This window comes from Phacochoerus africanus, chromosome 6, assembly GCF_016906955.1.
Source record: "Phacochoerus africanus isolate WHEZ1 chromosome 6, ROS_Pafr_v1, whole genome shotgun sequence".
NCBI lineage: Eukaryota > Metazoa > Chordata > Mammalia > Artiodactyla > Suidae > Phacochoerus > Phacochoerus africanus.
In genome coordinates, this window is record NC_062549.1 from 89,927,218 (window position 1) to 89,940,103 (window position 12,886).

Below are 12,886 nucleotides of genomic sequence, written 5' to 3' on the forward strand. Positions count from 1 at the left end.
CTGGCAGATGCGAGTTTCTCCTTCACAAGGGGAAGGCCTAGTTGTTTGGTAAGTCTCAGCCCTGCCATGGATGCTGGTCATTACCTTCTTCTTCTGAGAGACTGATGGAGACCTCCTTCCTCTTCCTGAGTGGTAACTCTCCCAAGCCATAGAGTTCCCCAAAATGTGACCATGTTGTACTTAGTAACTGGGTCATGGAATCATCAGGATAAGCTTGGGGGTACCTAGAAGAATTCTTGGGGATTTTTGCTTATGCTCATCCTGAGAGTTACCCTGAGTTTACACCACTTTTTATTAGATAAACAAAGACTTAATGTGCCATCAGCATGAGCATCACAGGAAAAAACAACTTGCAGTCTTCTTCCTCTAGGCACTTATAACCAAATGGGGCAACATACTCATGGGCAAAAAAGAAACAAATGAGCTTAAGCAATATGGCGTGACAAGGACAATGACTTTTTGTTCATATCAGCCACAGCCTCATCATTCACTTGTTCTGTGATCTCAGGCTCATTCATTAACCTCTCCGAACCTCAATTTTTCTTTTGGGTAAAATGGGAATGGGAGTTCTCGTTGCGGCTCAGTGGTAACAAGCTGGACGGGTATCCATGATGATGTAGGTTCAATCCCTGGCCTTAATCAGTAGGTTAAGGATCCTATGTTGCCGTGAGCTGTGGTGTAGGTCACAGATGTGGCTAGGATCCTGCGTTGTTGTGGCTGTGGTGTAGGCCGACAGCTGCAGTTCTGATTCAGCTCCCAGCCTGGGAACTTCCATATGCTGCACCTGCCCCTAAAAAGCATAAAAAGAAAAGAAAAGGAATAAGATGGGGATGGTAATAATAAGTACCTCACAGGATTGCTATTAAGATTGAATGAGATAATGTTTGTAAAGAACCTAGTAAGCAAGCACTTAGAACTTAATTCATTTCCCTTCTCCCCATGTTGGGTTATATATTGGGTTACATGGTGACACAAAAGTTACATGTAGAAGTTGAATGAAGAAGAGCAGTGAAGGCAAGAGGAACAGAAGATGAAGTGGAAGACTTGCCTGGCACATAGTAGGTGTGCAACAAATGTTTGTTGAGTTAAAAACAAAACAGTGAATAGATGTAACATTTGCTGTGCCAGATATTTTACTTATATTAGATCCTATAATTAACCCTCATGTATAGACAACATCTCTCTCCTCTTTTTTTTTTCCATAAGCAAAGAAAAGATTTATTCTTTTATCAGAGAACAGAGAGGTGCAAGCTTATGCTCTAGAGCATGCTCCCCCGCTGAGAGGCTGGGGGTGTGGCTGCTCTATAGGGTTCTAGTCAGCAGGGAAGCTACTGATCTCTTGCAGGTTGGTCACAGCTGTGTGGTGCCCAAGTGCTGGGCGCAGTGTCTCTGCACACAGCCTGCAGCGCTGGGTGCAGCGTTCCTGCTCACAGCTCACCCATCATACTGTTTTGTACCAGAAACTCTGGTCTGAAGGGCTGGGGGCAAGACCTCTGCATGCAGCCCTCAATGAGCAAGTGAAACTAGACTAAGCGCAAAGGGGGAAAAAAAAAAGGCTAGACTTTATTACCCAGTTCTATTTTTACTTACCAGAATTTGTTAATGGGCTTTGCTGGTGACAAAACCCTCCTCTGCTTTTTGTCCCGCTCCTTATTCTTGAGGGGTGCCAACGGGTACTGTTCTGTCTTCTGCAACTACTTCCTGCTGGCTTGGGATGTCATCATAACTTGGGTAGAGGAGTGGAGCTGCCTTTAGGTGTGTTTGATGGTCACCAGGTCTCAGCCCTAATTGTGCATATCCCTGAGCAACCACCATTTATCTAACCTTTTGGAGACAAGGGACATCAGACAATTTAAGACAAAAAAATTACAAGAGCAAATTTTCTTAAAAACCAGGTATCTCGGTCTTTCTCCAGTAGGCGAGTGTGCCCTGATGTTTAAGCTCACTACCGTGGTCTGAACATCCCTGGTCACATTTTTGCTGTTTTTTGAAAGAGAAGCTTCAGGTTAGAGAGAGCTTCACATGAGTGGTGAAGGAGGTCCGTGGCCCCAGGTTCAGGGCAACTCTGGAGTTCAAGGTTCAGGGTCCTCTTCATTCGAGTGTGATGTACCCACGATGTGATCCCTGCAACCTCAGGGCAGAATGAGGGGTTAGAATTATTGCAGGAGAGGAAAAAGTCACATTCTGGGACCCACAGGAGTCCTTGGCACAGACTCCCCCACCCCAAGTGGGAAGTGGGGTCCTTGGCCTTGTGCAGGAAAGAATTTAAGAGCAAGCCCAAGAAAAGCAAAAGAGAGTTTATTATTTCCTTTTTATAAGTGAGAAAACAGGTTGAGGAAGTCGCCCAAAGGCACAGAGCTTATAGAATTGGGATCAAGGTGTTCCTGTCGTGGCGCAGTGGTTAATGAATCCGACTAGGAACCATGGGGTTTCGGGTTTGATCCCTGGCCTTGCTCAGTGGGTTAGGGATCTGGTGTTGCCCTGACCTGTGGTGTAGGTTGCAGACGCGGCTTGGATCATGAGTTGCTGTGGCTGTGGTGTAGGCCAGCGGCTACAGCTCCAATTAGACCCCTAGCCTGGGAACCTCCATGTGCCGCGGGAGCAGCCCTAGAAATGGCAAAAAGACAAAAAAGACAAAAAAAAAAAAAAAGAATTGGGATTAAGCCAGGCCTGTGAGATACTAATCCCCATGCTCTGAGTGTCACTCAGGGGAGGTCCCTCCAACTGAGCAGAGAGATGACCTTGAAGGTGAATTCACAGGGTGCAAGGAGACCAGCCACTTGAGGGAGGAGTGTGGGTTTTGAGGCAGTCCCTGCAGCAGAGAGGGAGGAAGGGAGAACAGAGATGGCTTTGCACTCAGGCCTCGTGCCTTCTCTATCCCTCAGATATCATCTTTCTGTCCATTTTGGTGAGCACTGGGACTCTCCTAATGGCATTGTTCCTGGGCACCCTCACCTGCTTCTGTGTGAGGAGGAGAAAGAGGAAGCAGTCACGTAAGTGCAGGGTCCCTCAGAGGTGGTGTTGCCGGATTTGACATCTCCGGTGGCACGTGGCTGGGAGCACAGAGCCTGCTTTTCTTCCGGGGTGTTGAGATACGCATGTGCGTGGTCAGGGGAGGGGAAGCAGCGCTAACCGGCCTCCCTTCTAGAACCTTTCTCAAGGTCGTCGCCATCTAGGATGGAGGTGGGACTGCTAGAAGCAGAAGCCTGGACAGGTCGCCCTCCAGAGGTCTCTGCAGCTCTTTTCTTTGCTTCATTCTTCTCACAGAGACCAGCCCAGAGGAATTCCTGACAATCTATGAAGATGTCAACAACGGGCAAGCCAGGAGAATTCAAGTACGACATCCTAGGGGGCTGCGGTTTCTCTCAACTAGTCTGGAAGATGCGGTTGGGAAGATGATCGTTATGGAGGGGGGCATAAAGAGAACCAGATAATCGTTCTCAATCTCTGACATTTATCTTCTCTCTCTCTCTTTTTTCTTTTTAGGGCCACACCTGTGGCACCTGGAAGTTCCTGGGCAAGGGGTCAAATCAGAGCTGCAGCTGCCAGCCTACACCACAGCCACAGCAATGTGGGATCTGAGCCGCATCTGCAACCTACACCACGGCTCATGCCAATGCCAGATCCTTAACCTGCTGGGCGAGGCCAGGCATCAAACCCTCTTCCTCATGGACACTAGTCAGGTTCATTAACCACTGAGCCACAATGGGAACTCCAAGTCCAACCTTCTTATATTTTGTGTCTGACCACAAATTCTCGCGTCCCTGAAAGTCTGAGTTTACTTTTGCGGGTCCTTTGACTGTTGCCCAGGCTGGAGAGGGTGCCAGCCTGACCAGCCAAAGCATAGCAGTTTTGCACTTGGCTCAGTGGTCTGTGCTCATGTTTTGGGAAGAAGAAGCCCGAGTCTGGCTGAAGTGTTAGAGGGAGCCGTAACCAGGTAAGCACAAAGGTCAGCTCTTCTGGGAACTTCTCTAGCCAGTCAGTCTCTGCAGGCAGTGGCCCACTCTGCCAGTCATCCAGGGGAGGGAACTGCAGGGGGCTGTAGCCCAGCCCACCCCACCCCCTCTGCTGTGTTGCTGAGCAGAGCAGGATGTGGTGACGGTCCTCCTCTCCGGGAACTGCCAGGTAGGAAGGCGGGTGTGTGAGGGGAGGAAAGGCCCTCTTCCCACCCCCGCCCAGTTTCTGTTGCTCCCCCTGAGGAGGCGAGACAGGAAGTCACCACGGTGGGGTCACTGGTGTGCGGCCTTGTGAGGCCTCATAGAACCGAGGCAGCGTTCCTCAGGTCTGGGCTCAGTGGGAATTAGGAATCAGAGCATCTCCCTTGGCCTGTCCCCTTGCCCCACCCATGGACTATTGGGAGGTGAAAAACAAAACGAGGACTTTGTTTCTCTGGATGCTGGTACAAATTCCGAAGAGCAAATTTATCTTCCTATAGCCACTGATGCCCAAATGCTGGGTAAATGCCCTTCCTCCCCCACAAAATGAAGATGACTTTAGATTAGATAAATGGAGGAGATGAGTTCCTGTCATTGCTCAGAGGAAACGAATCTGACTAGTATCCACAAGGACACACAATCTCTGGCCTTGCTCAGTGGGTTAAGGATCCAGCGTTGCCGAGAGCTGCGGTGTAGGCTGCAGATGAGGCTTGGATCCCGTGTCATGTGGCCGTGGTGTAGGCCAGTGATTACAGCTCCAATTAGACCCTTAGCCTGGGGACTTCCATATGCCGAAGGTAAAGCCCTAAAAAGACCAAAAAAAAAAAAAAAAAAAAAGAATACAAGGGAAATGAACTACTTAGAGTAAAAGAAACCTCTTGGGGATTCAGCCTTGATACTTTCCATCTGTCTGACTCAGGGCTTCCTCCCTCCATGGCCTCATCTCTCCCTGGCCTGTCCCTACTGTCCCCAAATTCCTCTTGAAGGCCTATATCCCAAGCACTCACTCTGGGATCTCACTTTGGGGCCCAGCTTCGCCCTTTCTGGAAGACACTTCTCCCAGGTTGGGTGGAAGAGAAAAGCACAAACTCTTGTTTCTGGCCAGATGCCCATGACTCCAGCCTCCAAGGATTTCTCTACTCTTAGCTTCCTCTTAACTTCTTCCTGCTTCTGGAGGGTTTAGCGTCTGCCTTGACAGATGGACCCGAATGGTCTCCACTGGCTCTCCTCCAAGAGCCCAACCTTGTGGTCTGTGCTCAGGGGCGAGCAGCATGAAATGCCTCCAGCTCCAGTCTCCCGGGGGCAAGACTGAAGAGGAAAGAAGGAAGGTCATGTGCTTCCTGCCTTTGGCCTTGGGCCCAGGGCTCTACCCAGCACCACAGCTTCCCAAGGGGCTGGCTTGAGGCCAAGGGCAAGCTGGCCACCGAAGCTGGATCTAGAGAGTGGGCTTTAAAACATTTTAGAAATTCTGAATTTTAGTGTCTTTAGGTAAGACTCAAATCAGAGCCCTACACAAAGTTCAGTCCGTTATCAGCAGTTATGCAGCATATTTAGTCAGAAAGTTAGCAAAGTAGGTTTCTAAGTTGCCAAAGTAAAGCGTGTGACGGGAGACGTGTGGGCATGATCACCCCTTGCCATTCTTTCCCACCTGGGCCATTCCTCGCTCCTGACACTAACTGCTTCATACTGAGTTGCTCCTTCTAACATCTCTTCCCTCTTCTTATGCGGTCTCTCCCTCCTCGATCTAAATCCAAACAGACACAGCCGGCTGCTCAGATTACCACATGTGCCTTTACTGTCTTTTGTGCAGGAGCAGAACTCTCCTGGAGAAGGGACCACTATCTACTCCATGATCCAGTTGCAGGTACCACTTTGGTTTCACAAATCCACCCCATACCTGCCCATGGGGCTTCCTACTGCCCCCTAGAAAGTCGCACCCTTGAATGGTGGAGTAGGACTGCTCCTGGAGTCCAGGAGGCAGCTTGGCCTCAGCTGCATTGAGTTGTTTGTAAGGATCGGCATGGTTCTGGAGTGTCCTGATGGCTGAACAGAGCTGGAAGAGAATATCTGGATGCAGATATTCTCTTTTCTTCCATGCCTGGTGGCAGCTGTGGTCCAGATAAAGTCGGGGGGAGGAGGAAACTTGTCAGGGACTCAACTTCAGTTTTCTTTCTCTGCTGTTTCCCAGAAGTGGGGCTCTTTGTACTTTTTATCCCCACCCTTGATTACACCTGTTTTCAGGAAAGAATGCATCTGGGTTGTTCTCTTTTATCTTATTATGACTTAACAATAACATTTATTAAGCACTTAATATCTCTACTTTCTTTTTTTTTGCTTTTTAGGGCTGTACTCGTGGCATATAGAGGTTCCCAGGCTAGGGGTTGAATTGGAGTTACAGCTGCCAGCCTACATCACAGCCACAGCAGTGCGGGAATCCAAGCCGCATCTGCAACCTGCACCACAGCTCCTGGCTGGATCCTTAACCCACTAAGTGAGGCCAGGGATCAAACCTGCAACCTCATGGTTCCTAGTCAGATTTGTTTCGGCTGTGCCACGATGGGAACTCCTATGTCTATTTTCTTAATGAATCTCATAAAATAACCTCATGAAGTAAGTCTAATATAAACCCCATTTCACAGAAGAGGAAACAGAGGTTAATTAACCTGGCCAAGGCCACAGAGTTGGGTAGTGGCAAAATCGAGCCAAATGCTTTCTACGTTTTCATTCCACCTCTACCCATTCCATTTCTAACATTTTGGAACTGTAGGAATTCACCCCAAAACTGGAGAAGCAGCCTCTAACCTTGACTTCTACAATGACATTGAGAAGCCTGGGCATGTCTCTCAAGGGAAACTCTTCCCCCTGGTGGCCAGTGGTAAAATGACCCCCCTTTTTTTTTTTTGGATAATTGAAAGTTGAAGCAGCAACCTCTTCAGCTTGGTGGCTAAGGTGCAGGGGGAAAAAACAAAAACAAAAACAAACAAACAAAAAATCTTGGGGAATCTAATAGACTTCACAGAAAAGATCAAGAAAAGATGAAAGAGAATAAAGGGAAGAGGAAGCAGGGAAGGGAAGGCAATAAGAAGTGAGGAGAGGAGAGAGGAAGAGCGGCGAGAAACTGAAGAGAGAGGGAAGGAGGAAAGGAGGTACCCAACCTCTCAGAGACACTCTGGAATTCCCAGACTTGGTGTTGCCTCCTAGGGTTCCCCTTAAGATCACGTGATTTACTGATTGTGGTTCAAAGTCAAAGAGCATCAAAGAGAGATGGAAGAGCCATTGATATCTGCTAGTTTCCTGGCCATGTTGAATTCCAACAAGAGAAATTTAATTATTATTTTTTTAAATAGTTATTTCCCCAATACAATTTTTATTTCTACTGTAGAGCATGGTGACCCAGTTACACATACATGTACACATTCTATTTTCTCACATTATCATGCTCCATCATAAGTGACTAGACATACGTAGTTCCCAGTGCTACACAGCAGGATCTCATTGCTAATCCATTCCAAAGGCAATAGTTTGTATCTATTAACCCCAAGCTCCCCAACCACCCCACTCCTTCCCTCTCCCCCTTGGCAACCACAAGTCTATTCTCCAAGTCCATGATTTTCTTTTCTGCTGAAAGGTTCATTTTGTGCTGTATATTAGATTCCAGATATAAGTGATATCATATGGTATTTGTCTTTCTCTTTCTGACTTACTTCACTCAGTATGAGAGTCTCTAGTTCCATCCATGTTGCTGCAAATGGCATTATTTCATTCTTTTTTTATGGCTGAGTAGTATTCCATTGTGTCTATATATACCACATCTTCCTAATCCAGTCATCTGTCGATGGACATTTGGGTCAACAAGAGAAACTTAAATAAATGCAAGAAAGAACACCCCTCAAACTGAGATGTTGGTGAGAATGAGATTCTTCCTCTGAAGCATCTTAAAAAGAGGGTAGTACCTAACTTTGAGGACACCTGGTTCAGATGCAGAGATGGAAGGCATGATGCCAAAAAGAGGTGTGGAGGAAAGAACCTTGGAGAGTCTAGGGTTTAAATGCTGCTTTTACTGTGAGCACACTCTCTGACTTGGGCTGGTTATCCTTTGGGGTCTCTTTTGTGGAATGGGGCAAATTATCATCATTCTTATTTTGTAGGAATGTTATAAGGGTTAGGGGAGAATGCATATGCAGAGTGAGCACTCAGCAAGCAGCTGTTGTTTATTTTTCTTTTTCTTTTTTTTTTTTTTTTTTTTTTTTTTTGCTTTTTATGGCCACACCTGTGGCATATGGAAGTTCCCAGGCTAAGGGGTTGAATTGGAGCTGCAGCTTTCAGCCTATACCACGGCCACAGCAATGCAAGATCTGAGCCACATCTGCGACCTACATCACAGCTCACTGCAATACCAGATCCCCAACCCACTGACCAAGGCCAGGGACTGAAGCCTCATCCTCATGGATGCTAGTCAGATTCATTTCCGCTGTGCCACAATGGGAACTCCAAGTAACAGTTATTTTTAATGACTGAGTGAGACTAGCATTCAGGTTATCTGACCTCCTGTCTAGCCCAGGATTCTTTTCACTAATACTTAAAGCTTCTGTCTGGGCAAGATGGAGGGGGAAGGGATGGAAGAGATGCCTGCCTCCTCAGGGTGGTGCTGGATCTGAAATGGCTTTATTTCTCTTCTCTTTAGTCTTCTGTTCCCACATCCAGAGAAACTGCAAATACATTGTATTCATTTGTACAGTCTTCCGGGAAGGTAAGCCTCCTCCATGGGTGCTGTTTATGCAGATAAGTATTTTGCCTGTGCATATGCAAGCATGTGTTTGCAGAGGGCGTGTGTGTGTGTGTGTGTGTGTGTGTGTACTTCTGAGTGACTTGTCTTCCACTTTGTGTATTTGAGTAGCTTGTGTTAAATGACTGGGTTTAAATGTTAATGAGTCAACTAGAAATGCCTTTCTGGTTCTGTTTGGTGGAAAAGAACAGCTCTGAGACAAAGAGAAGAGCGGATTCTCTAGGAGTTTCTGTGGGAGGCAGAGGACACTTAGACAGAAAGGAGGTGCTTTGGGCAGAAAGCCCACGGAGTCCTCAGTGGACCAGCTGAGGCTGTGGTGAGAGATATTGGAGAAGTTTCCACAGCAGGGGCATATAGCCTGGAGCTGAAGGAGTAGATTGGACCTAGAGAGACACGGTGTTGACTTTCAGGGAATCAGACAAAGGTTCTGGCCAGTCACCTGCTGGTAGAGGCTTCTGGATAGAGGCAACCCCTCATGGCCCCCTTTTATCCTGCTCCAAGCAGAGCTCACAGCTGTTATGTGTGCCTGGGACCACAAAGTGGGGTATCCTAGTGCCCATGGCCATATTTCCATCTTGGGGGAAGAGGTAGAGAAAATGGTACCTCCAAGGCTGGAGTCACAGTACGAAGCCAAAACCTCACCATGGTGGGTATGGGAAGTTGGGAACTGGCCGAACTGTGGAAGGGCTGAGTACATGCAGGTCAGGGGTTATGTATTTGTCTCAAATGGGGGAGAGATTTGGGAAGATTTTCAGACTTTCCATTCATCCTCCCTCCAATAAGTCATTCAGTCAACTTGGATTCCGCCATGAGAGATGTTTATATTTAAATTACACGCTATAGTTCGTGGATATATAGATGATCAGCAGCACCGTGGTCACATGCTTTGGTAGTATGTTATCAAGACTCTTATACTACTGAAAGTTCTTCTCTGAGTTCCGTGTCTCCAGTGTTCACCGGGTTCAGGGTCTATGCTGGGGTTGGTAGTTTTGTGTGTGCCAGAAATGTTTACACTAGGTGTGTATATGTATGCGACGTGTTGAAAAGATAAATGGTTTGAGGCAGTATTTGTATTAGGTTTGTCTGAAGGATATATGAGTGTGTGTGTGTGTGTATCCACATATGTGTGTGTGCCCGGAATGTGTGTATGTGTGGGTTTTGGAGGTATGTGGGGGTGGGACACTAAATTCTGACTTTGGCTCAGAAATGTCGTATCATAGATAAGTATGTATTGTGCCTTCTTTGGAAACCATAAACACCATTGTTTACTCCTGGGAAAAGGAAATTCTATTTCCTCCTGGCTGGGGATACTTTCAGGGACTTTCTGGGCCCTGAGTCTCTTTGGGGACCTCTCACATCAGTTAGAAGTGGGAACTTTCTTAACCTGAAGATAAGCACTCTTTACCCTCTGAATTTCCAGGCTGGATCCACGAAGAAGAATCATAACCCTTCCTTCAGTAAAACTATTTATCAAGAGGTAAGATCACGGAACTCCTTCTGGATGAGGTTAGTGCCCAAAATATAGCTCTGAAGTCATGCACTTGTGAAAAATCATCTGTAGGGCTTCAGGGTTGTAGGTTTTTTAAGGGTCTTCTAATCCAAACGTGCATTTTAGAGACAAAGAAACTGAGGTTCAAGGAGGGTGATCGTCTAACCCAAGATCATATCATATTTGGGGTTTGACTTCTGCTGGGGAGATTGAAATTTACATTAGGGCTGACCCCAGGCTTGTTTCCCAGCTGTGTGTGTCACATGATGGACACTTCTCCTTTCCCCGGGCATACCTGTAGGAGGATAGGGGACAGAGAAGGAACGATAATTGAATCCAATTGATTTCCCCAAGTTAGCAAGCAATTGGGAATGATTCCAGGATGTAGTGATCTTCAGCTGCTGCTGGGATGGACACTGTGCAAAGGTGACCATTAAGCCTTGGGGCAGAGTTGATTCTATCAGGCCATTGAGGGAATGGAAAGTAGGGATTCAACACTATTTGGGGTTTATTATATATATGGTAGTGGCTTCATGTGAACTATTTCATTGAATCCTCATAGAATACTGTAAGGTAGGTATAATTATACTTCCCATTTCTATCCAGAGTATTTAAGGAATGGCAAGCACCCCACACATCAGTCTCATGTAACACCTGGGCTTCCACCTGTGGCCAGATAACGATGTTGCCACTGGTCACAAGAGAGAGGGTGGATGGGTACCTGCTGGGATTTCTGGCACTTCAGCTGTAGCCCCACATTAAAATCAACTGGACAGTCCAGGGTTGGAGAGGACACTGTATGGGCCAAGGCAATCTAGGTGGGTCTTGAAGGAGCATCATGTTGTTTAAAAGCACTAGAAATGGACCCAGAAGAATTGGATTCAAGCACCTCCCATACTTCACACTCATTGTTGACCTTGAGTTATTTCCTTCATCCTTCCAATCTTCCTTTTCTTATGAATAATACATGGGGATAATAATTCATAGCCCACAGGGTTAGTATGAGAATTTCTTAGTGGGAAGGTCTGAAGTCCTCCTTCTCTTCTGCAGGTTGGACAGAGAGCATCCAAATCTGAAAACCCTGTTCGATTGAGCCGCAGGGAGCTGGAGAACTTCTGCATATATTCTTAATTGCTGCAGCTGTTCCCACCTCTCCTGTAGCCTAGCTTCTGCTTTGGATATCAGCACAATGGATGTACCACCTGACTCTCTGCAGAACGGGTCCTAGTCTGCAGAGGCTATGAGAGTTTGTTCATGGTCTGTATTTTGTTTTTGAAAATGCCATCTAACAGCCATTAGAAGAGCAAGGCTGTTAGAGAATATCCTGACTTACAGACCGGACAAGAATGGGGAGAGATGGTGAATAGTTTCCAAAAGATCATATGGCAAATGCAGATACAGGTAATCTTTCAAGTGCTATGTATTATTAGCACTGAGATTCCCTTCCCCTGATTTCCTAATCTGTTACTCATCTTCCCTCCTCCCTAATCAAGGATGTTCACATTTCTAGATCCTTCCCTTGCCTCAGCCCATCTTCTAAAGAGGAAGGAAAGATAATGGGGACTCAAAGGAGGAGAAATAGCCCCCTCTATGAGGGTGATCTCCTGATAATCTGGTAGTGGGACCAGCTTTATCTACAGTGTGATACTTGATTCACAAAAGCACGTTATGAAAAATCTATTGGCTTATTCGCAAATTCTTGGCCATTAGAAACAATATTGAATTTAAATTCTGAGTCCTGATGTTCCTCATGGCACGTGCTGGAGGGAGGGCTCAGGCAGCTGAGTCATAGGGAACTAGGCACAGTGCTGGGATCCTCTGAGTCTTCAGGCCAAACCCTTCCACAAGGCTGTGGGGAGCAGGCTGAGACTCTGGCTGAGCCTAGGAAACTGGAAGAGGTCCTACATAGGGACCCTAGCAGGTGATATTGCATGGAACCTGGTTCTTCAGTTGCCCTACTCTATATTTAAGGTATGAATTTAATATAAACCCATTTTGTTGTTTGGAGGCTGTCTAAATTTCTTTTATGTATTAAATATATGTGTCTCCTCTCTGTACTATACTTGTGGGCCACCAATAAAGACATGTGTATTTAACTCCCATTGGCCTCCTGGTGAGCTGTGTCTCCCAGCCTTGTTCATGCTGGAACAGCAGATTCTAGGGTCCCCAGGTCTTGCTCAGGTGCTTTGCTCAGGCCCTACCTGATCCTTCTCCCCTGTGGCTGTGTGGCTGACCAGGCTGACTTCATTCTGAAGACAAGTGCAGACAGACCACATCCCAGAGAAAGTGTCAAGGGTTAAAACTGGAAAATATATGCAAAAGGATGGGGTGAAGAGCTGAGGAACTTACTGGAAGCTGAGCTGCAGAGTCAAGGAATTTGGTGAGACAAGGGAGTGGGAAATGACAGCGGTCACTGCAGTTCAGATGAACACCAGAGATGCTGACCACAGCCTGCTGTTGGCCTTTCACGTGTCCTGAGTTGCATAGATTTTGAACTGGCTGGATTTATTTAAGGAACAGATGAGATCCCATGGGCCCAAGGCCTTTTGGGACACTCTATTCTGTAGCATAATAATGTACATCATTCCCATCTTATGTGTTTTTGTTGAGCTTCTGTGATAATGCCTTACAAAGGTAGTTATTCAGTCAATGACCAGCCAATGAACAAAGCAGTAA

At 46.6% G+C, this 12,886-nt stretch overlaps 1 protein-coding gene across 3 annotated transcripts in view; it reads left to right on the forward strand.

Annotated features, from left to right (window-relative positions):
- CD244 (CD244 molecule) overlaps positions 1–12,312 on the forward strand; it is a 33,063-nt gene extending 20,751 nt beyond the window's left edge. Inside the window, exons 4-9 of one of the 3 annotated variants that reach the window (XM_047784140.1) lie at positions 2,886–2,993; positions 3,268–3,335; positions 5,746–5,799; positions 8,620–8,685; positions 10,142–10,227; positions 11,261–12,312. In XM_047784140.1, the coding sequence (XP_047640096.1) occupies positions 2,886–2,993; positions 3,268–3,335; positions 5,746–5,799; positions 8,620–8,685; positions 10,142–10,227; positions 11,261–11,303 (425 nt within the window). In that variant the 3' untranslated portion in view covers positions 11,304–12,312. The remainder of the gene's footprint in view (positions 1–2,885; positions 2,994–3,267; positions 3,336–5,745; positions 5,800–8,619; positions 8,686–10,141; positions 10,228–11,260) is intronic. The other 2 variants (XM_047784139.1, XM_047784141.1) reach the window with 2 other exon arrangements.
- The last annotated feature ends 574 nt before the right edge of the window (positions 12,313–12,886 follow it).